The sequence below is a fragment of the Carya illinoinensis genome, chromosome 3, assembly GCF_018687715.1.
Source record: "Carya illinoinensis cultivar Pawnee chromosome 3, C.illinoinensisPawnee_v1, whole genome shotgun sequence".
Classification (NCBI taxonomy): Eukaryota; Viridiplantae; Streptophyta; class Magnoliopsida; order Fagales; family Juglandaceae; genus Carya; species Carya illinoinensis.
The window spans coordinates 1898885-1923159 of record NC_056754.1 but is presented as its reverse complement, the minus strand read 5'-3'; the positions used below and the strand labels follow the sequence as shown (position 1 = coordinate 1923159).

Genomic DNA, 24275 nt, shown 5'->3' with positions numbered 1-24275 from the left:
GTGGGGCGACGGAGGAAAAGCTTTTCAGTGGTGGGCGACTGAGCAATGAGGAATTTATTTTGGGGGGGTGGGGGGCGATGGAGGAAATGACCTCATTGGGAGGCGACGGAGGAAAATACCCCAATGGGGGGCGACGAAACTTGCTGGCGGCAACAGTGCTGGTATGGTGCGGCGAAGTCGAGCTGGTTGTTTGGAAGAGAGAGCTCCTGGTATTTCCTTTCGTAATACGTAGTGGGTTGTTTCTGAAATCAATCGGCTGGAATCTCCTTCAGACAGTTTATTGTGAGCTTGCCTACGTGTCATTCCATGTGTGGGGCTGTTATTATGAGAAAAACAGCCCGACCGGTCCGAAGGGGCTTTCAATTGCTTTTAGTGATATTTGTCTCGACTCGACTCTCAATGCTGTCTGTCCGAAAGAAAAGTTGTACCGCATTGTCTCGCCCCAAGCACACCTACCCAAATCCGGGACACACGCCGGGACGCACGCCTACACCCCACCCATTAGTAGAGAAATGATAAGACACATAATATATTTTATAATAATTTATACAATGGCAACATATATTATAAAATAAAGATATTTTTATATAGTGACGTTAATTTTATAAGTTAGTTTATGAAAATATTTATTTATTTAAATATTTTTGTATAAAATATTATAAAATGTAATGTGTGTTTATCATTTTCTTTCAAAATATATAAAATAAAATTAATCAATAAACAACTAATAAAAGGAAAACATTAGAATAAGAACGCTTCCATTGTAGCTATTTCATGGCGTCCTCCACTCCCTCATTTTTTTTCACCAACCCTTTTTATTATATTCTAATTCTATTGAAATGTAATTATCTGAAATTTTCATAACGTATTTTTTATAAAAAAAAAAGGTTAATTCATAAAAGCCTAAACAAAAGAAACAATGCCAACAATTGTCTAATGTTCAAATAGGTAAAGACATTGGGTTTGGGTTATGCTTCCTTCCAATATAGGTTCAAATCTCTCTAAATGTAAAAAATCTTTAGGAACTTATATAGTTTGAATAGTAAGTTGAGATAAGATAAAAGTTAAAAATTAAATAAAATATTTTTAGAATATTATTATTTAATATTATTATTTTAAAATTTAAAAAAATTAAATTATTTATTATATTTTATGTAAGAATTTAAAAAAATTATAATGATTAAATAAAATTAGACACTTGCGAGAAATTATTTTAGGTGCACTTACAAAATATTTCTTATCTGAAATCTATGTACTCTTATAATTATTTGAAAATACTATTTCTAGACACGTGTCGATTAAAATAAAAAAAGAACGTGTCAATTTTGAATTGCTTAAAATAGGCACTATTTTATTTGGCCTTTAAAAATTTTCATATCAAATTTAAAATTTTCATATCATTATTATAATTTTTTTAAATTTCTATATAAATATAATAAATAATTTAATATTTTTAAATTTCAATTTAATTTTTTTAATTATAAAATAATAATAATATTAAAATATAATATTTTAAACTTTTATTTTAAAACTCAAAAATTTGGCCAAAAATCAGCTGGCAAATAATATGAGTGCAACTCAACTATTATGATACCGCTCTCACATTATCCTGCCCGGAACAACAACGTAATTTCAAACAGTAGAGTCAAGACTCTAGGATAATCAAAGATTCAAAACCCTAAAATCCACCCCCCTCTCTCTCTTCCTCAGTGTCAAAAAGTGGAGTCAAAGCTCAGTACAGCCCTCTCTTCCCTCCCAAAAACACTAGCGTCCTCGCAGCCATTGTCAAACCATTTCTTCTCTCTTTATCTGTGTCTGTATTTCTGCGTTCTGAAGAACTACTGCAGAGTTCAACAACGAAAAAGCTTGTTTGGGAAATGCATGGTAGAAGGTATGCAGAAGTTCTCATTCCCCTTCAAAAACCCTAGCAACAACTTGTTCTCTCTTCCTATCAAAAACCCCACCATCAAAACCCTGCGCTTCAGAACTACTACCCCAGCAAGAACCCCTCTTCTCCCAATGCCAACCCCATCAACCACGCACACTTTACCCAACCCCAACCCCACTTCTTTCACGGCCGTCGCTGCTTCTCTCTCTACCAAGTCTTTCAGCACCAGTAACCTCTCCTCTCGGTTCTTCGCCGCCGCCAAGCCCAGTAATTTCTGTCTTATATGTCGCTGTGCAATGGATAACAGGCCGCCCTTCCGGGCCTGGGTCGTGTTCAAGGACGGAGGAAGCGGATCTCGGGGGGCGTGGACGCACGCGGGTTCTGATGGGTCGGGTTTGGTGGGTTCCGAGAAGGCTTCGGAGTGTACTGATGAAGGGCAGCCCGAGAAAGCGTTGGAGGAGAAGCCAATTAGGTTGGGTGGTGGTGGTCGGAGGCAGAGGGGTTCGGCGGCGTTGCTTGTAGGGAATCCCGACTTGTTGACGATTCCCGGCGTGGGGCCAAGGAATTTGAGGAAGCTGGTGGATAAGGGGATTGGCGGAGTTGCCGAGCTTAAGCAACTGTACAGGGATAAGGTATTTTTGCTTGAAAGGATCAGTTATTTATAGAAAAAATGTGTTTTTGGGCTGGAATGCTTTGGGCTTTTGGTGCTAGATAGTAGAGGTGATATACCAGTGGTAGTTAGTACTTTGAGTTTCCAGAGTTTAGAATGGAATGGGCGTATCCCAAATGCGTTTTGTTGGTTATATCTAAATTATGTATGATAGAGTTGAGTGCCTCGGTTGAAGTCCAATTCTACTTATTTTACCTTCTTCCAGTTGAACTTTGTCATACTTAAAATTTCTCGATGTCTTGAGATTATAATTCGAAGATTTATGGATCAAAGATTTTGCCGAGTGATTTTGTCATGACAGCCAACTATCTTCCCGGACATTCACGTTATTCAGCATTTTGATACTTATGGCAGCAATTGCCCAAGGCTATCATTTCCTAACAAATTGTAGAATTTATGTTTATACCTGACTCTGTGCTATTTAGCTGTGCTAGTTTTTTTTTAAACTCTTTTCATGATAAGGATTTTTGTGCTCCCGTCGCAGTTCTTTGGCGAATCTAGTCAGAAGATGGTTGAGTTCTTGCAGAGTTCCGTAGGAATCATACACAGAAACCATGCGGAGAGTATAACTACTTACATCAAAGAGAGTGTTGATGAAGAGTTGAAGGAGGACAGTTCAAACTCAGATGTGAAGGCGGTGCAGAAGAAAAGACTTACTTTCTGCGTTGAGGGAAATATCAGTGTTGGAAAGACAACTTTCCTTCAGAGAATAGCTAACGAAACGCTAGAGCTACGCGATCTTGTTGAGATTGTTCCAGAACCCATTGACAAGTGGCAGGATGTTGGACCTGACCACTTCAATGTATTGGATGCTTTCTATGCTGAGCCACAAAGATATGCCTATACCTTCCAGAATTATGTTTTTGTTACGAGGGTTATGCAAGAGAGAGAGTCATCGGGTGGCATCAAGCCCCTCAGATTGATGGAAAGGAGTGTTTTCAGTGACAGAATGGTAAGCATCTCTCTCTCTCTCTCTCTCTCTCTCTCTCTCTCTCTCTCTCTCTCTCTCTCTCTCTCACAATTTTTGTTTTCTTTTTCTTTTAAGTTTCTTTGATGTACCCACATCAAAGTTGTGTGCATGAGCCCCATGACACAGGTTGATTCCCCCGATCAAACTGCGATTTAAGTGGGAGGCCATGGCGGTGGCTTGTCAGGCCAAGTCTCATCGGGGATTAAGGTTCCATGGGTGAGTCCCAAGGGCTCTGCATTCCCTGTCATTTAAAAAAAAAAAAAATCTTTGTTGTAATCTAATAGAGAGAGCTTATTCTGCTGAACATATCGTGCAAAATGTAATTCCCACTACTCATCGATCTCAAGTTAATCTAAGGGGGATTTAAAAAAAAAATTCTGCTCTTCTTCTCCTATTTGTAGATCCCATTCACGAGGAAGAAAAAGCCTTTTTTAAGTGTATCAATGCTGATTCATTTTATCATGTTCATATTAAATAAAGGTCTTTGTACGAGCTGTTCATGAAGCAAATTGGATGAATGAGATGGAGATCAGTATTTATGACTCATGGTTTGATCCAGTGGTATCATGCTTGCCTGGGCTTATTCCCGATGGTTTCATATATCTTAGAGCAAGTCCTGATACATGCCACAAGCGCATGCAGCTTAGAAAAAGAGCAGAGGAGGGTGGGGTCTCCCTGGAGTATCTCAGTGACTTACATGAAAAACATGAGAGCTGGCTTTTCCCGTTCCAAAGTGGAAATCATGGTGTGTTATCTGTGAGCAAGCTACCCTTAGATATGGACAGCACTTTACATCCTGATATAAGGGACCGTGTGTTTTATTTGGAAGGTGATCACATGCATTCAAGTATCCAGAAGGTATATTTGCTGCTTTTACACGAACTTCTCATAACTTATATATTCAGAAATTCTAACTAAAATTTATTTTGGTCACAAGCAGGTTCCTGCTTTGGTTCTTGACTGTGAACCCAACATCGATTTCAGCAAAGACATTGAGGCAAAGAGGCAGTAAGATAACAACCTCTTATTTTGATATTCAACGAGTATGCATAAAAACATTGTTGGGTCTGCGTCTGCCCCCGAGTGTTCATTGGGGTTGCTGAGTCTAACATTTTTGCAAGTTATACTTTGTTTGATTCTAGTCTCTTTTCTCTCGTTTGGTGTTTTGGGCATGTTAAATCACACTATTTTTTGTTGTTAGTTGTGTTGTTGGATTGTTTAAAAACACTTCCTGTATTTGCTCTATCAAGGATATGTTGGGAGCTTGCTTTTGTTATTCCATGATGCTTTTGTATATTTAATTTTTGTGATAACCTCTACTTCATATACCTTTAAGGCTGTTTTTGGATTTTGAGATGAGTTGAGTTATGAATAGTAATATTTTATGAGTCTCATTGAGATGGGTTTAATTTTTTAGGTTGAAATATATGAAGTAGGTTGAGATAAGTTTAAGTTTTTTATGAAAAATTTAAAAAGTAGTGGGTCCGATCAATGATTGGTTTTAGGTTATTTGAGATAAATGGAGTTGGGTTCATCTTCCAAGACACAATTGATTGTGAGCGTCTGCAAGATTTATGCTGGACTAATCTTGGGTATTATCTGCAGCCAAAATGCATTTTTCATTTATCTTCCTGCAATTTGTCTCTTTTGCTTGAAGGTATGCACGCCAGGTTGCGGAGTTTTTTGAATTCGTGAAGAAGAAGAAAGAAGTTCCATCTATGGAAGCTGGTGAAGGTGCTAGCCAACCACAGGTGCTGCTGCCGCATAAGGGTGGGCTATGGGTACCTGATGGGAAGCATTTCCCTGAGTCGGCACTAAAGTCTTTGGATTTCAGACGAGCCATGTCATTCATGTCGGGCTAGCAATACTCTGCACTGGTCCTTTTTCTTTTATTCTTTTCTTTTTCCGGTTAAACCCAGAAGAATGTCAGAGGTATATGTTTTTATCTGATGATCTCTGGGTGATGTGTTTAGGTCCTTTGTCAATGTAAAAAATGGATTTAGCCCTTGACCCCCTTAAGAGATGTAGAGAAAGTATTATGGTTGTGGAATGCTTTAGAAGTCTGCTGTTGGTTTGTTGAAGCTTTACGTATTGGAAAGAAGAAAGCGTTGCTTTGTTATTTATTTATGTATTCGTCTTCCTGAGCAGATTTTGATTTGTTTGAATTTAGTTTCAACCTTTCTGTAGCTTTCACTGCTATACGATAGAAGGAATATTTAACAGATGTTTTGTGTATCAGTCAAAGTCGGATAATTCACTTGTATGCTTCCCTGATGTAAGAATTTAAGGTTTGCCTGATGATTGCTAGCTGAGACATGAATTGTATTAATAGATTTAATATAAGGCGGTGCTAAGAATTGGGCCGCATCGCACCACTCGTACGCACTCGATTGTCAATTAATTGGACAAAAGGTTTTGCGCTACTATTGTACAGCAATCGAGACAAATCAATTGAAGAAGTCCTTCACTTTGACCATGGCGGAACCATGTTTAAAATTTTTGCCTCAAAACAAATTCTCAGCATTTCAGTCTCTTTTGTCATCCATTTTGATTTTGCAAACTGAATTACCCGGTTAAAAGTAGTAGCAACAGTACATTTAGGCTCGTTTGGGGAGATTAATTGAGAAATCTGTTGATTGTAATAAAATTTTTTGTGAATAGTGATGAAATATTTTGAATTAAATTGTTTTATTATGTTTTGAAAATGAGAAAAAAGTTGAATAAAAATATTATAAAGTTAAAATATTGTTAAAATATAATTTTTATTTTAAAATTTAAATTATTTTTTATGTTTTGTTTAAAAGTTTTAAAAAGTTATAATAATTAGATAATTATTAGATGTAAAAGCTAAATATTTAAAATTAAAAAAGTATTTATTTTTTTAGTGATGTTTAAAAAATGAGAAAAAATTGATTAAAATGAATTTCCAAATCAGGCGGGCATTACTTATTTTCCCCAACTATCTTATTTAATTATTATAATTTTTTTAAACTCTTAAATATAAATGACTCAAATTTTTTAAATTTTTAAATAAAAATAATATTTTAATAATATTTAAGAGTTGTCACTCACCATACCACCCATGCAGGTCCACTAGTTTCGATTGTAACAAAAAAGCTGCCCGAGGGTAAAATATCTGTAGAAATTTATATTGACACCTTTCATGCGACTTTTTCAAAAATATCAGAGAGAAGTGTTAGACAGAAAATGAATTTTATAAAAATAAATTTATAAAATTGTGTGAATTAATTTAGTATCTCAAATTTATTTTATACTAAGAAAAATATTTAAAATCTAAAATATTAAAATAAATCATATCAATTTATAAATTTATCTGACTTTTGAGATCATTTTGTAAATAAAATATTTCTTTATTTTGAAACATTCTGAAAACCAGATGTATATCTTTTAGGTATACGTGATTATCCCCCTCCTTACATGGGCTTTACACAACTTCATACAATAAATTACATTTGTATTAACTAGAACCTCTCCTTGCTCCCGGCTCCTCCCAACCTCTGTACCTTCCCTTTTTCTAACATTGAGAAACAAGAAAAAGAAATCTATGATCTCAAAAGTTAAGAGTTCCTAACTAGTAATGGCTAACACACTCGATTCTATAGAGTGAATTTGAACTGGCTTTTTATACGATTAGTTGTTTTTTTCTTAAACTCTTGATAATCATATCCCAAGATCAAATGATGGAGAACCGGGTGTCGGGTTTTTTGGGTGAGGAAGCTCAGATTTCTGTTTGAGAAGCAAGGTAGCCTGTGCCTCCACCGCATCAAGGTCAAGATCTTCATAAAATTGATCATCATAAAAAGCATCCTTATTTGCATCTCCATTAGTGTCACAATGTAATGATTCCCTGCCTGCAGCCTCTGATTGAAGCAAGAATTCTGTCTCTAAGTTAATTGTAGGAGTCGATTCTGATTGATATAAACTTAATTTTCTCTTTCTAGTTTCCATCTCCTGATCTTCCTTTATGGTAACAATGGTTGTACATGGCACTTGTGAAGAGATCCTGCTCGTTTGAAAGGATTCTGAATTTCTTCCTGCTAATTGAATTGCAGAGTCAGTTTGTGGCATTCGAAGAGAGCATAGAGTCTTGCCCGAAGAACTTCCATTTTCACCTATCCTGCTCATCGGAGCCACAGAGATAGGACTAAAGGTGGCAAAGTGGTTATGCTGCCTCTCCATTGGTGATTGGCTGAGCAAAGAACGCCTGTTGAAGGAGATTGATGTGTTATGGAAAATTGTGGCCTCACACCACAAAAAAGGCCAAACAACTAAAATTGCAGTATTCTCTGTCATAATAGAAAACTATCAAAAGGATTTATGTTTTAACGAGTTATATACCTTTATGCTCCTAAGGATAAACTAGATTTTCAACACACTGCTGCAGAGACAGAGAGAGAGAGATCAAAAACCTGTAAATTGCCATCATGTCAATTCTACAACTTTCAGCTGGAGTACTTGAGGCAGTTGGACTCATCCTGTCATCTATGAAACTATCGTATGAATTGTAGTCCTGGTCATCTTCCTCGTCATCAGATGCATCAACGTCTGAAGACACCCTGAGAGTAACAATAACAGAGATGTCACAAAGGAGATTCTTCCAAAACTAAACAGAAAGAATAGCAATCTTTCTACTTTTTGCATGTGGGAGGGTGGGGAATACGCTTTTAAATTGCACACTAGTAAAATGAAACAAGCGATATTAATTGACTATCTGCAACGAGCTTACTCAGCTTCCTCCTCAACAAAGGCCCTGACATCTTTGACTGGATTCTTTCTACCTGAATGCAACAAAAAGTTTACAGGATTTATGTTAAACACGCTCTGTAACCACTCCAATCAAGCTGAGTCAACCAAAAAGTAGGCTAAAACTACTCAGTTGTAGGGGGGAAAATCAGATCAAAAACTTTATAAGATTCCAACAATGGAAAGTAAAGACCAGTAGATGCATCACACTCGGGATTCAAAGATACCTCTGGCATTCTTATTTTGGATACAACTGGTGCTAGAAAATGATCTTGCAAGGTTTGCTATTGGAACAACAAGATTTTCTTTCATGCTCTTTAGATTTCTGCTTTTCCCATAATCTCCAATTTTGCGCAATCTTTTAAGCTTACTTCTCTGTTCAACACTTTCAGACTTATCTCCAGAACTCAAATGCCAATCTTTGTTAGAGCTATTGTTTGTCAGGTTTACAAAGGGAGTTTGGGCTTCCTCAACAACTGGAGAAGTGGAGGTGCATCCTCTTATACTGACATTATTGTTCAACTTAAAAACAGGAGTTTGAATTTCATCATTGACAGGAGAAACAAAACCATTTCTTCCATTGTCGATAACGTCCATAATGACCCGTTCATCTTTTCCTGAACTTGAAGACTTCACTCCCAGTTCAGTGTCCAATTGGACAGGTGAAACAAGGTCAGAAACCAGAAACTCATTTTTCTTTTCATCAGTTGGTGATCCTGCAACATGGAACTTTCAATCCCGTCATACATTTTAAAAACAAATTCACATCCAAACTTAAGATATGGTGATATAAGTATCTGGAGAAGAACACAGACCTTTATCATGAATAGGAGACTCTGGAACAACACCGCATTTAATCAAATTAGTCAGCCGTGGACTGAGCTCAATATCTCTGAAAGTGTCTCTGCATTCATCAGCAAGAAGAAGTGCTTCATTTATAATCTCAACATCCGGGGTCCCACCATCACTATCTCCTTCACTAAAAAAAATTCCATTTAAACTTGGTCTTTCGGGAATATTCTGAACTCCATCCAATGTCGTCTCTTGCTTGACATCAGAGCCAAATAATCCAGATGTTGGCAAAGTCTCATCCTTTATGCATCTATTTACGGGAGTTATTTCTCCAACACATGTAGCTTGCATAGTTAGTTCCTTCTTGTCTTCAGCTGAAGTCTGCAAATGGCAGAAATCTTGCTTTGAAGAATTCAAAGACGCTGTACTGCTTGCAGTTGTATACTTAGAATGTGGCCCTTCTTTCAAAGGAAGTAAAGGGACATCTAAAATTAAGACTTTTCCAAAAGAATCAACAGATACATAATCTGAACCAAAGAGGTACGAGTGTGCAGAAGGATTTTGGCCACAGAAATCAAGCACACTATGCTTCTCCTCAGTTCTTAAAACCTCCCTAGGTGATACTTCAGTGCCCAATACTTCTCTGTGTGATTTTATGCATAGAGAATCATTGTGAACTAGCAAACCTGCAAACATTCGATGACTCAAGTCAAATACTAATAACACTTGAAGATTTTTAATAGCATACAACTCCTAGAATTAGATATTTCAACCAAAATGAAAAAACAAAAAATGGCATAAACATAACATCTTACAACTCTGGCAGAGCTAAGTAAATATTTAGCATGACGTTTGTAAGTTACAACATTGAGAATGGAAAGGCGGGAGGGACAATGATAAAATCCAAGATACTAAAATCGAATGTTTGAACAACACATTCGACAACACGATGTATAAGCTAAAGGTTCAAGATTTATAAATGACACTCAGAATTTATTTCTAATCACATAAATATTGGAATGACTTGTGAGTTGGGGGATGAAGAAGAGGGGGGAAGACCTACACACATATCCAATAATATATGCAGTTTACTTTTGGTCCTTTAGAACATTTGGAGAAGTACATAATTATAAATGATAAATGCTCATTTCTAACTACGGAATAAGAAAATACATAACTTTGGCTTGAATGTTATTAGCAATGGGACCTGAAACAAAGACTAAGTAAATGTTCCTATACCTCTAACTGAATTCAAGCAACATGTCAGTACAAATATTTCTATCCTGTTAGTACTTCAATGCATATAATCTCAACACACAACAGGATGCTTACTGAATATCCAAAATTCTGCCATGCAAGCCTTTCAAAACTATTAAAGATGATATTACCTTCTGTTCCAGTGCTGTGCTGTTTAGCAACATTGACCACCAAACTCTTTCCTAGAAGGACTTCATCCTAAAAAATCAAATGATTGAATAAGAAAGAATTGTATAACTCAACAAGAGAAAAATTGAAGAACAAAAAGAATTGAATAGAACCTCAACATCAGTGGTTTTATTGTCTGCGGAAAAGGATAGTCCTTGCAAATGTTGCATTGTATCAATCAGCATCCCGGTTCTACATCCATGCATTACCTTATGCACTCTAGATGGAAATGTCTGGAAGTGAGGAAAGGCAATAAGAGATGGCTTCCACGTGTTCTCATCTGTATGGTGGAAATACTTGGCAAGTAAACTAGTCTCAGCAACAGTTAGTTTGTCTTCAAACACAGATGTTTGAATAGCATGATTATCTTTCACTTTCTTTCCCCGTGGAACGAATTGTGCAATCGACAGTGAAACAAATTGGACTTCCGGTTTGTAAATATGGGGAATCTAACCAGAAAAGGAGGGGGGATTTTACAGGTTTAGAAGGCAAACAGAAGTATAATGAGAAATATAATAAAATAAATTAATAGGATAAGAAAACAAAATCATAAAATTGAAATTAAAAGAAAAGAAAAGAAAAAGAAAAAAAGTAACAACTTTCTAAAAGATCTAACCATCCTTGGACTAGAATGAAAGTTAAAACTATTCATTCCCCCATTTCGCATGTGTTTTCTAACAGCCTTGCTGCTTGCCTGTTTTCGCATGTAACCCTTCAGTTCTGAACCTTCACAAGCTAAAACTAGTAATATTTGTCAAGGACTTGGCATTTTGCAGGATTGAAAGCCAGAAGAAGTGAACCATTTTTTTTTATTTTATAAGAATGCACATAATAGTCTCACAGATAATCTACTGAATGAAATGAATATCCTTTCATTTTACTTATATTAAAAAAAAGAATGAAATGAATATCCAAACTACAAAAAGGATATCAACTCGTCCATCATGCTTTCTTCCAGTTCTTCCCATGCGCTGAATCATCCTCAATGGCGACACATTAGCATCAAAACATATTACAAGATCAACTTCCATGATATCCAGGCCTTCTTCACCAATTGATGTGGCAACAATGACATTGTAACCACCGGCCCGAAATTTCTGCGGGGGCGCAGAGGTAAGCCAATGTAAAGAGCTGACAACAACAATAAAGAATATTGTAATTACCTCCAAAACATCCTGTTGAACTTTTTGTGACTGGCCTTTCAATGCTTTTCCTGTAAGAAACCATAAATAATTAAAGTTGAGTAAGGAGTAATACGGTAAGTATATTTCCTTCTTACTTTTAAAATATAAAATAAAAACAACCCTTCATTAAACTATGAGGGCAGTTGCAACATCAAAGTAAACCAATACATGGATGCTGGAGATCCCAGTGGCACGGTAGAAGGCTTCACTAAATTCAATAACATAGGAGATCCAACTTTGCAATACAAATTATCATTTCCAAAAACTAAGAGCTCTTAAGAGGTACGATGAAACAGACAGCAGGCGTTATCTTTCACATGAAGTAAATAGCATCTCATGCCACCCAAATTTTTTTTAAAAAAAAAATCAAGTTTATCAAATAAAAATTATTCACAAAAGGGAAAAACAAAGTAGAGAAGAGAACAGCATACCTGTGCTTTGGCCAATAAACTGGGTAGCTCTAACTAAATCCCCGATATTCCCTAGTGCTTCCATTATGTCCCTGAATGTTGGTATCATTATGTCCAATAATAAATTTAAGGAATACATAATACACCGGAAGTATCATTACTGAGTTGAACTATAAAAAATCTTTTTCACCTGACACTTCCCCTAAAATTTGAGAAAATAATAACCCTTGAGTTTTGTGGATCCTTTGTTTCTGCAAGCACATTTATAGATTTCAAATTAAACAACAGAGACCAAAACCTTAAACACGCTCGAATTGGAATTCAGGTTTGCCAGTGAATATAACCCGAACTGAGAAACTTCTGTTTGTAGATTTTTCTTGATAAGTAATTGATAATTTCTATTGATAATAACATTAGACATAGCCCAAGTACACAGCTTGTATACAGGAGAAACACAGTTTAGCATTTGAAACCAAAAAATTCTAGGTGTAAATAATTAGTGATATTCAATACTTGCCATATAGAAAAGATATCATCTCAATCAAGTGAAGTTACCTACTGCCAATAATGAAACCGTCTCCAAACCTAATAAATTAAATTTTAGAAAGTGGTGATTTGGATTACAACCAAAGAATCAATAGAATCATTTAAATATAAACCAAGTGCACTGAATCAGATGTAGCCCTAACTTACTGAAATTTCTCATGTTATATGGCTGGTTGGTTCGAAAGTTGGTTCACGGAGCTATGAAGTTTATACGTGGCTATTACTGGTGCAATCCCCAATTTGGATACAATATCTCTGCTATATAGAACACAGCTGATTGTCTATTATTCAAAATTGTCTATTATTCAAAATTTCCAGAGGATAGAAAGTCTATGAGTAATCCTAATTATAAGGTATATTAAACTATGGTTCTACACTTCTTCAACAAAAGAAGACATTACATAAAAAATTTAATGCAAAAAATGAAAAATACAATTAATTCTTGGCTTCAAAGGAAATTCATACTAACTACAAAGTCTTTATAAAACTTGAATCCCTTATTCAAGGAATGCTAGAACAAGAGGAGTCCAATCTGTTAGGACTCAACCCAATGTAATGCATAAATTAATAATAGTACAAACATGCAGAACGAGGACAAAAAAGTTCCACATTTTGCGGATGTTAATAACATAACATGCCACCTACTGAAATGATCAAGCAGTACTTCTAACATTTTGGACAATTTCGGACTTGGTGCACCATGCGACAGGCTTTGCTGCATTAAGAGTTTCACTTTCCATATATCTTCATTTTTACTCATAAATCTTGCAAAAAACCTGCAATGATAAGTTAAATATAAACTGATGTAAAAAGCTTTGAACTCCATGACATCAACATGTAACAAAGTGTGCGGAATGGTAGACACGCTTATACAAGAAACTTGAACTCCAATTAGCAAAATTCTTTTGATCAACTCAAACACGAAGATTTGTATCGATTGTCCATACAAACACTCTAATAAAAAAATTAAGGATATCTGTCCATACAAGCACTAATAAAAAAAATTGAGGATATCAATCTCCAACTTGAACGAATATTAAAAATAAAAATTTTGAAAGGAACTCATTTTTTGCATAATGGTCCTATTAATTAATTTAATCGGGACTCTAACCCTCAAACAGAAAGTTCTAGTACTTGAATGACGCGATTGAAACCGTGCTTTTTAGAAATAAAAATATTTAACAAAAAATTCATTGTAAAGGATTGTGGAATAGATTGACAAGTACATAATATGCATGTAATAAGCAGGCATGATTTCTGATATATTGTGTTGGCTTATTAAGACAGTACCATACCCTTGTTGCAACTTCTCTTCAAGCATTTCATATGATGGCCTTATCCCATGGCTTGAGAGTAGCTTACGAATATGATAAAGAGTAATAAGAACTCCAAAATATCCTTCCACTTCATTATACTTAATGTGGGCAAGGTCTGGTGGGGGTGCTTGACGAAATTTATCCCTAAAGTTAAGTAACTCACATGGGCTCAACTGTCAACCAACAGAGAAAAGGGAGAGTTAAAGCAATCAGCAACCAGCGTGATGGTCATGTAGAGAATTAACAAGAAAGAGATCAACTGGCAGTAGAATATAAAAATCTTACGGATAAAATTTCCATTTCTAAACTACAGCTGGGAAATTGTTCAAACACTGTCTCTGAACCCAGTAAAGTTAATTTGAACAATAATACAACATCTAGCACCGGAATTTGTTGACTTGCCTAAAATACAATATTTGAAGGAATCATACATTTATAAAGCATAAATCTATAGTGTCTGTTATAAAAGCATCTATAACAGAACTTTTTTTATTTATAAGTAAACGGTAGTATTAACAAGGATAGGCATAGCCCTAGTACACAAGATGGTATACAAGAGATAAGACCTATCTAGGTCGTTATAGAGGAAACAAGAAAATCATGTACATTTAGGCCATTAAAATCTATAGCTATAGCCCAAAGAAATAAGGTGCTGAAAAATAAACAACGAAGCTCCTCTAGTGTCTACTCTTTATCTTCGAATGTCCACTCGTTACGGTCTCACCATATGCACCACATATAACAGAAATCCCTGATCATATATGTGATTATTGACTATTTAAAATAAAGGAGCCATCACCATACTCCTGAAAACTTCTTATAACGAGGTTTAATGGCAGACTAAATTGAAGAAGAAGTGCAAAACAAACAAATTATTCTTGCAGACTGAAGTTTCTAAAAAGTCAATAACAAAATCTATAAAATATATGGGACCGTATGGTTTGATAGTCTCTATTCTGGAGAACTCCAACAGCACAAAGCCTGGCTACAATTGGACGTATTACTTCTGAGAGCTTATTATTTATTTCTACCGCATCTTGCCCCATTGCAACCTGGTAAGATTGCAACCAAGAAGTTATATCTGTAGACACACACAGACAGATAGTTATGGGAAGAAAAAGCTCCAAGAAGAACAAATTATACATACCTGGATCAACTCTATTTTCCTGTTGTGCACATATGGGCTAACATCATCATCACTTTCAGTGCGATATTCAAGTGTTGATACATTCAAGTTATCAATAATATGCTGGATGGTCTGCTGCTTTGCTGAATAATTGAAATTAGCATAAAGATCAAAATATTTTTACAAAATTTAGAGAACCCAAGTAGAAGTCAGTAACTTACATCCTGGTGTTGCAGTCAAAGCTAGCATTCTCAGTTGCACTGGTACAGCCATTAGCTAAGAATTTGGAGTACCGTTAGTTCCTCAAACCAGTAACTATATCCAAAAACACATATAGAACCAAACCCTGTATGCTAGATGATTACAGAAACATAGAAAATTATAATGATGGAGCAACAAACCTCTCGGACTGCAACACAATAAGAATAATTTCCCAATGCTCGATGAGCTTCATCAATCACCAAACACACCAAATATTTCACCAAACATGTGCCTATGAAAAATTACTTCATATTAGCAAATTATGAATGGAAGATACAACAAAAATATATCACATGAAAAATTTTCAGAGAGCTTAAAGTGTCATGCCCCACATAAAAAGGGTTGGAATAGGAAAAAAAAATTACTTTATATTAGCAAATTAAGAATGGAAGATATTCACCAGACTGAATATCTTTTTCCAGCACTTGTGGAGTGACAAAGAAAACTCGTTTAGTTTTCCAAAAGCATGCTCTCTTTGCAGGACTTATCTGACCCGTCATATCAATTGTCCATTCCTGAAATAATTTTGATTCATATATTCTAAAAACAAGTTAATGGTTCTGAAAAATAAATTTGTTAAGAAAAAGAGAAAAAAATTGAACATATCACTACATTGATGAGTGAAGAGAGCATCTTACTTGAGGAATTCCTACAATATTATGACATGCTTCTATCTGTTGCATGACAAGGGGTCGAGAAGGAGCAGCAAAGACTATTTTTCCTGTCATTGAAGGATCAATGAGGAAAGCATCAATGTCAATCAAAGAGTTGGACCATATGTGCAACACATAAACCAATTCAACCTTTTTATTTCCATATGCTTCACGAAATAAATGAAAGAGTTCATTGAAGTTCAGATCAAATATGTGAACTTGAGATTTCACCATTGTCCAACTGGAAGCTAGCCAGCCCAAGTTAGGGAGTTGATGGCCCATTGAACTTTCTATTATCCAACAAAGCTTTGCCAGCCCAATGGTTGTTAAGATATGGAACAAGGTTAAGAAACTAGCAGAAAATGGAGTCGGCGCATATCCTCAAAAAGAGATTCTAAATAGAATTATATAAACCCTGCTAGCCTAGAGCTCCTACAAAAGCATACTTCAGAAAGTAGAAAAGACGACTCCCTTCCCACATTTACATTAAGACACTACAATTTTTTTTTTTTAAAAAGTAAAAATATTATATATATATATCAATAAATACATTGGACGTATATAAGAAAATACCTAGCCCATACTAGAGAGCCCCTAATGACCCAAAAAACCCGTGAAAAGCTACCCAAAATACACCAAGCCCGAATTGGAATAGAAAACACCTCCCCAACCCCAACCTCTTGTTTTCCGTAAAACTAATACTCTACCCGAAACTCCCTCCACGAAAACATCTTCACAATGCCCTCCCTTTAGTCTTCCCTCGACTTGAGCTACTACCCTTAGCGTTGTAGTTGATTGCCCAAGAAAAGCACTTTAACTCCCTGCTTTTCTTGAAACTTGATTTGGTTTCCAGCGCATGGCTCGCCTCAATCACAATGAGTATTGCTTTAAATTGGTCTTCACATCCTCCATGTGAAAGCACCACGATATGCTGAATCTCGTTAACTTTATGCAGAACCCAATCCGATGGTGAACCCGCTATATTGTTTATCGGTGGAAGAGAAACCAGAGGAATAACATAATCCCTAGACACAGTACCCAACTATACTTCCAACTCTAGACATTCCTCCACACAAGGCACCAACGACAAACCCAAATTCAAATCCTGTACCTCATCAGCAACTCCATTGGCTCTATCCAATGGTAAGGTCATGGTCACCATTGGAGATTCTGGGTTGGCAGCAAGTCCCTACAAACTTGCCAACCTAAAAGGTGGGGGTACGGGAAATAAAAAATGGTCAAAATGTTTTCATATAGGATAAACTTCTGAAAAGTAGTTCTAGGATTCAAAACTGCTACTCCAAGGCAATCTTCTAAACATTGAGGAGAAGGAAAAAAAAAAAAAAAAAAAACTAGTTCTAAGATATATTTGACCATCTGAGCAAACAGTGGTCTTAAAACACAAGTTATTTTTCTTCAAAGAAAAAAAAACACAGAAAAAATATGCTGTTGTAATATCTGAGGGAGAGGTAGAACAAACTAGAATATGGCCTTCAAATTCATATTGACTATTAATAGTAGAAAATATGCTTACCTAGTGTAGGAACCAGACAAGTATCTAAAAATTAGTTTCACCAGAAAATACATTGATTAAATAGTGGTGAGGAACAGTTTACCATCAGGAAACCATCTGAAGTAGTTGTACATAACAACTGCAGCAATAAGTGTCTTCCCAAGTCCAGTAGGCAATGCCACCAGTGTATTAGAAAATAACGCCTTCTTGGTAATAGCAAATTGATAGTCCCGAAGAGGAACATTAACTGCGTGATTAACAAAAGGAATATTGATTTAAAAGGGGGGATGAAGAAAATGATACACTTATTCACAAAGTGGGATGAAAGTGAGATAGGAGTATAGTACATGACATTACTCTCTGTCGTTAGCTCATAAATTCAGGTTCGTAGTTTATTTGAGTTTACAAGCGTAATAATCATTTTAATAAAAAAAAAAATTAGTATAACCCATTGATACTGGAACCACAATTAACGCAATAATTACCAATATTTCATAATTTGCTTCGTCACTATTCTCGATTTTACATACAGGAGTGTAACCCACTTCCGGAATGACAGAAAGATAAGGATTTTGGAGATGAATTGATAAAAAGGCAATCCTGCGGCAATATACTATAATGTCATCCATTGCTTCACTGAGAATCTTAAAGAAAAACTCAGAATCTCCACTAACAAAAGAATAGGAGCTACAATTTGAATCACTGTTCATGACCCGTTCCTTGATATCCCAAAAAATACCAACTTACCCGCTTTTCCCAATCATAAAATAAACTTCAAACATAGAAGGAAAGAAGAAAACAAACATAGAACCTGGGTATATCCAAGTTTTGGCTGCGTCGGCATCAATGTCAATGTATCCGACCCCTTTATCACCCTGAGCACGATCTTGATCCGGTTCCTCCGAACGAGGCCTCGGTGGGCCCGCCTTGGCGACAAATTTATCGAGCGTAGATTGCCGAGAAGGCACGGCCCTTTTCTTATTCTTAGAATAATGAAAATTTGAAATGGTAGGGGCAAAATGGGAAAATTGGTCCGGTCGTGGAGTGCAGGGCTTCGCGGTTTGGCAAGCCACATCGATTTCTCTAACGGCTGCTTCCCAATCAAAACCCTAAAGAGTAAACAGAGAGAAAAGGAGTGAGAAACGAAACGACGAGTTGAGAGAGAGGGAGAGAGAGATAAGATACATCATCGTCTTCATCGATTATTTGGTTAGTAATGGCTGAGGTCATCGGTCTCCGTCTGGACTCTGGAAGTGAGAGACAGAGATAGCAGTAAAGCGAACCCGAGAAAGAGAGAGAGAGAGAGAGAGAGAGATGTGGCGGCAAAACGAGAAGCCTATTTCTTTTTTCTCTTTTATTTTCAAATCTTATTTTCGAACGTTTTCTGTTTGACCCAAGAAAGAGTGCCGGGCAAGCAACTGAGTGGGCTGGACCCAACCCAATTGATCTGTCCAATTAAATCTTGGTAGGTTAATGGACCCGAAGAAGGCTTGAATTCGAACGTTTTCCAAGGTGCATGGAATGGCCTATAAGAAACTTCGGGCCTGGCCTGGCCCATGCAAGAGTGCCTGCTCTGTTCCAATACAAAGGAGTGTAGGAATGTTTAGACTTTCACGTACCCAAAAAAGTGAAGGTATGCTTCAAATGATTAGATTTAAAAGTCTCAAAATCTATTACGCGGATATTGAATTCAGATACAAAAGCATAAAAGATTTCCATCATAAAACTGTTCATGTCGAGAAAATATATACCAATCATTTAAAAGTATGCGCCGAATCAAAGGCAATTGCAGTAGGACAAGCTCTCCATTCCTGCATTATAAAACTCTTAGCAGAGCCGCAGACTACTCTCGTCAACAGTTTGGCTAACATGTACTTCAAATGTGGGTGTATCTCACTCGCTGAACAGGTGTTTGATGAAATGCCCCGGCGAGATGTTGTGTCATGGAACACCATGATAAATGGCTATCTTTCAGCTCGGTATGCTTGGGATGCCTTCATATGCTTTAAAATGATGTTAGGTTTTGGTTTTGTGCCTGACCAGTTTAGTCTAAATGGTGTGCTCAAAGTTTGTGTTATGAATGGTGATCTTGGTGGAGGGGTACAAGTTCATGGACTCATTGTCAAGCTTGGTGTATGTGACAATGCCTTCGTTACTAATGGGCTTGTTGAACTATATGAAGAATTTGATTGCTATGACGAGTCAGTGAATGCATTTGATGCACTGGTCTGTAAGGACGTTGCAGTGGTTAACTCCATAATAAAGATATATGGGAAAATGGGTAAAATAGAGGAAGCTTTCATGAATTTGCGGTTGCTACTGTCTGGTTTGAGTAGACCCACGAGAGCTACTTTTGTTAACCTGTTGAGTGCAATAAGTGGATATGAGAGTCTGAAAGAAGGATTGCTGGTTCATGGGTTGATAACTAAGCTTGGGTTGGAAGGTCATGGTGTCGTGGAGAACTCACTTGTTGGGATGTATTGTAGTTGTGGTGCCATGGATGAAGCTTTTGATATGCTTCTTTATAAGGGTAGCAAGAATGTAATGTCATGGACCACTTTAATATCCCAGTTCAGCATGCATGGATGCTTTCAAGAAGCCATGGACGTTTTTCAGTGGCTGTACCACGATAAAGTTATAGCATTAGATGAAGTCATGCTAGTATGCGTTCTTAGTGCATCGGCTGCATCTAAATGCGTATGCTTGGGTACTCAGATGCATGCCATAATTGTCAAAATTGGAATTCAGCTACATAAAGGTGTTGGGGTTGCTTTAATGGACATGTATTCAAAGTGTTTGTGCTTAGAAGATATGCAAAAGATCTTTCAACAGGTTGGTCAGAATTGTGATTTATTAGTCTGGACAACGTTTATTTCAGGTAGTGTTCAGAATGGGTTACCCATGGAAGCTTTAAAGTATTTTTCCCAAATGCTAAATGAAGGCATAAGACCAGATGCAGTTGCCTGCATCAGTGTTCTTACAGGATGCATTGGCCTGCAGGCTACTGAACATGGAGAAATGATACATGCTTATGTTATCAAGTCTGGAAATGGATCTAAAAGTTATGTTCAGACCGCTTTGACATCCTTCTATGCCAACTGTGGGTGCTTTGACAGTGCCGAAAAGCTTCTTGATAGGAGAGCGGAATATGATGTTGTTTCATTAACTACACTGTTATCAGGGTATGCAAAATTTGGATGCAGTACAGAAGCTTTCTTTTGGTTTAGAAAAATGCTAAGCGAAGGCATTTCACCTAACAACTTCACTCTTGCAAGTACACTAAATGCTTCTGCCAAATCAACAGCTATTTCAATTGGAAGGTCACTACACAGCCTAATTATAAAATTAAGACTGGAAGATGATAACTTTGTTGCTAGCAGTCTAATTGACATGTACTCTAAGTGTGGGGCCATAGAAGATGCTGTTTATTATTTCAGCAGCACGCAAAATCAAGATATTGTGGTATGGAATAGTCTGCTTTCAGGTCATGCCCATCATGGGAATGTTGAAGAAGTTTTGAAGACCTTTGATGAGATGCAAATTTGTGGGATAAAGCCTGACAGGATCACATTCCTTTCAATCCTTTCAGGCTGTAGCCACGGAGCTCTTACAGACCGGGTGATGGAATTTTTCTACATGATGCGTAATGTTTATGGAATCAGTCCCATGGTGGAACATTATGTCTGTGTTATAGATTCTCTTGGGCGTGCTGGATTGTTTAGGAAGGCAGTCAAGTTTATAGAGGCATTGAATTGTAATCCCTGCATGCTAATGTTAAGGTCATTGCTCAGTTCCTGCATCATTTACAGATGCAGTCGACTTGGCTTGGCTGTTGTAGCAAAAATGATAGTGCTGGGTGGAGATGAAGTTGCAACTTATGCATTGTTTTCAAAGTTATGTGCTACTGATGAGAGATGGGGCGATACAATAAAGGTGAGGGAGATAATGAAGAAGAAAGTAGGGCAACCAAAGAAGGTTGGCACCAGTTGGATTGAGAGCACAAGTGTGCCATCTTAATTCTATGGCTGCACTCCTGAAATGAAAAATGATATCTTCAAAAGGAGGCTTTGAGACATGATTTATTTCCCTGGCATCTGAGATTATATGATATGTAGCATCTGCATAAAAGGAGATGGATTAATGTGGTAGCCTGCTTATTGCCTACTATTTGGCCCGTAAGATTTTATTTCCAGTAATTTGCTGGATAATATTGATAAAGGTGATCTATGAATGTCTGACCGTCTTGTTCTGCTAAAGCATAGGGGTGAGTGCTCGATTAACATATTTTTCATACCTAATTTCTGGCCCTTTCATTCACTATTTGAAATTCAAGCATATAAATGTGAAGGATCTACACCTCTAACAATCATATGAAAGTGTGGGGCTTTATTTAGTGAGCCTCTTCCATGCCTTTTGCAACTGTATTGAGAGATGATCATTTGGTGGGAGCCATTTATTGTTTCTCGCAGTTCTTAATGATATTTGCGTGGGAAGAGTTGTGATGCTCCTATCCTGACCAAAACTTTATTTGGGTTTTAATCAGTTATATGCAGGAATGATTACTAGTTTTTTAGTTTAACCATAACTGTTCCCACAAGAGGTGTAATTTTGTGTTCTATTATTCTGTCACAGGTTACGGTCTTTCTTATGAGATTATAGAGAACCATGTTATGAGGGCTGTCACTGGCTCAACAATATGATCGCTAGAGTTCCCTTGCTGATTGAAATATCCTGATTTTGACCCTCCCACTGGTCAATCTTGAGCCGGAGCTCTTTGCAGCAAGACTTGGTTGGCATGCAACAAGGTAACTTTTCCCGCCCATGTCCAAAAATTGCAAAATGTTTCCCATGTACACCACCCATCACATATGGATGATGGATGATAACACCCATTGAAATCTTTCCCCGCAAGTAGTTGCAGAAAAATGTGTATTAGAACCATTCCTTCATAAGTCATCCATTTTAACCTTTGCTCAGCTTAAACCTCTTTTGAAATAAGTCAGTCTATATCTTCTATTTCGGTGGGTGTGCTTGGCTATTGAATGGTGGCACGCTTGTGATGAACAAAGGTTCACCGTCATTAAGATAGTAAGACTTGAGAGGAACTTCCACGCATATCTAAAAGTTGTTGAAATAATAACTTCTTGGTTTTGTGGTCAGCGGTCACATGGATAGGTGGGTGTCCTAGCATGGCAAAATTTCGAAAGTTGGATAAAGAAAGAATGGTGATGTGGGTTTTTTGGGCACGATCTTGGACAAGGCTTGAATGCTGCAGCATTAATTCTGGGAAGAATCTTCTTATTCCCCGTGGACAAATCCATCACCATTTTTTATACAGATATTATACAGCCTGTGATGGCCCATACTTTCATTAACTAAGCAATCTATAAACCGTATATTTTTCTGCATGCATAGTATGAGGAAGAAAAAAAGAATAGAAAAATGGTTAAATGGTCGATTAGAATTGGATGAACTGTCATATTTTGTCATATCTGGAATTACGTCCGTTAATCAACTTGGAGTACTAGCACCAGATATATCAATCAATTAATTAGTTAGGTCGAGCATCCGTGAATTCAGGTTGCTTGCATTATTGAGACGTGGGCTTAATACGGACAACTTTCAACGTAAGCATGATACAAAAACCTTGACTACTATCATGTGAATGGTACCGTTAAAGGCCAAACATTGACCACTTTTTGTGCATAATTGAATTTGAATAGGCTCAGGAAAAAAAGGGGCAATGCAGTAGGTTGGAATTTAGTTCCTTTTCTTAAGATGGTGAACGACCATCCTATATTTTATATCTATCAATAAGATGGTGACCATGACATGCATCCTCGGTTGACAGTTGTGATGAAGTCTGGTGGTTGGAACTTTCTACGTGCATGGAAAATCCTTCGCACGTTAGCAATGGGAAAGAAACAAGTGGCCGTGATTGGGATTTCATGAGCCTTCACAGTCACACATATCCAATTTATTACTCAAATCGCATGGCGAAAGGAGCACCAAGAAACAACGAGGATATTTGCTAGAGCTGTGGCTATCGATATATTCTTAGGATTTTTCTTTTGAAAAGATAATGTCCATTATATATAAGAAAAGCTGATTTCCAATCGACCATTACTTAACTCTCTTTATTTTATTTTCTTTTCTTTTCCTTTTCATCGCAACGCACATAGAATTCCCTTGTGCAAGTGATCACCTTTCTTAAAGAAATCATGGGAAGTCGAACGAAGACAAAGTAATAACTTGAGTCTTTCTTCAAGAAATCGTGTATTGTCATATGAAGACAAAAGATCAAGAGTTTTAGCTGACCTGTTAGTGCTTGATTTCAATGAGGTAAAGATTTCTTGGTCAAGGTTATAAAAATATCTACTTAAAGTGTGCTTGGCGTCTCAATCGACATTAAAAACATCATTATGTGAATATGAAGTGTCCAAAAAGAAAAAGAAAAAAAAAATCCACGAAATAATGTCATTTATTTTTCTTAGACATCCATTTTTACTATGTAAACACTGTTGGGAATGTCTTCGATACGCCATTCTCAATTCGACTGTCTGATATAGCTATTTTAATTTAATTCACTCACTGATTAGGGAAAAGAAAGTTACCTTAATGTCTCTTAAATGCTACCAGTCAATAAATTTTGCATGTCGATACTAGTTGCCTTAATAATTAGGCAAGCCTGTCTTAAGCAAAATTTTTTTTTACGGCAAGTTTAGTCCCCTCGAGAACTTCAGAATATCGCCGCAAC

General features: G+C 36.7%; 3 protein-coding genes across 9 annotated transcripts; 2 read left to right on the top strand and 1 right to left on the bottom strand.

Moving 5' to 3' along the window:
• The first annotated feature begins 1656 nt into the window (after positions 1–1656).
• On the top strand, positions 1657–5655 carry LOC122302400. The gene is made up of 5 exons (XM_043113643.1): positions 1657–2520; positions 3043–3510; positions 4009–4386; positions 4469–4536; positions 5186–5655. The coding sequence occupies exons 1-5, from the start codon at positions 1882–1884 to the stop codon at positions 5388–5390; spliced, it is 1758 nt and encodes a 585-aa protein (XP_042969577.1). The 5' UTR covers positions 1657–1881; the 3' UTR covers positions 5391–5655.
• Positions 5656–6878: 1223 nt separating this feature from the next.
• Positions 6879–18870, bottom strand: LOC122302394 (DEAD-box ATP-dependent RNA helicase FANCM). 6 transcript variants are annotated; one of them, XM_043113627.1, is made up of 23 exons: positions 18704–18869; positions 18330–18627; positions 17622–17765; positions 15991–16073; positions 15753–15867; positions 15493–15584; positions 15313–15367; positions 15113–15234; positions 14904–15017; positions 13945–14138; positions 13295–13425; positions 12294–12354; positions 12125–12195; positions 11673–11722; positions 11441–11606; positions 11126–11253; positions 10623–10742; positions 10473–10539; positions 9108–9770; positions 8520–9008; positions 8276–8327; positions 7959–8105; positions 6879–7753 (listed from the first exon to the last, which is right to left on the bottom strand). In XM_043113627.1, the coding sequence occupies exons 1-23, from the start codon at positions 18746–18748 to the stop codon at positions 7210–7212; spliced, it is 3951 nt and encodes a 1316-aa protein (XP_042969561.1). In that variant the 5' UTR covers positions 18749–18869; the 3' UTR covers positions 6879–7209. The 6 variants fall into 6 exon arrangements, with proteins under 6 accessions (XP_042969561.1, XP_042969560.1, XP_042969562.1 ...); XM_043113626.1 differs by having other exon boundaries at positions 10623–10958; positions 18704–18868; XM_043113628.1 differs by lacking the exon at positions 18704–18869 and adding an exon at positions 18004–18118 and having other exon boundaries at positions 10623–10958; positions 18330–18470.
• Positions 18871–18906: 36 nt separating this feature from the next.
• On the top strand, positions 18907–24191 carry LOC122302396 (pentatricopeptide repeat-containing protein At2g33680-like). 2 transcript variants are annotated; one of them, XM_043113633.1, is made up of 3 exons: positions 18907–21782; positions 22151–22323; positions 22679–24191. In XM_043113633.1, the coding sequence occupies exon 1, from the start codon at positions 19040–19042 to the stop codon at positions 21533–21535; it is 2496 nt and encodes an 831-aa protein (XP_042969567.1). In that variant the 5' UTR covers positions 18907–19039; the 3' UTR covers positions 21536–21782; positions 22151–22323; positions 22679–24191. The 2 variants fall into 2 exon arrangements, with proteins under 2 accessions (XP_042969567.1, XP_042969566.1); XM_043113632.1 differs by lacking the exon at positions 22679–24191 and having other exon boundaries at positions 22151–22537.
• Positions 24192–24275: the final 84 nt, after the last annotated feature.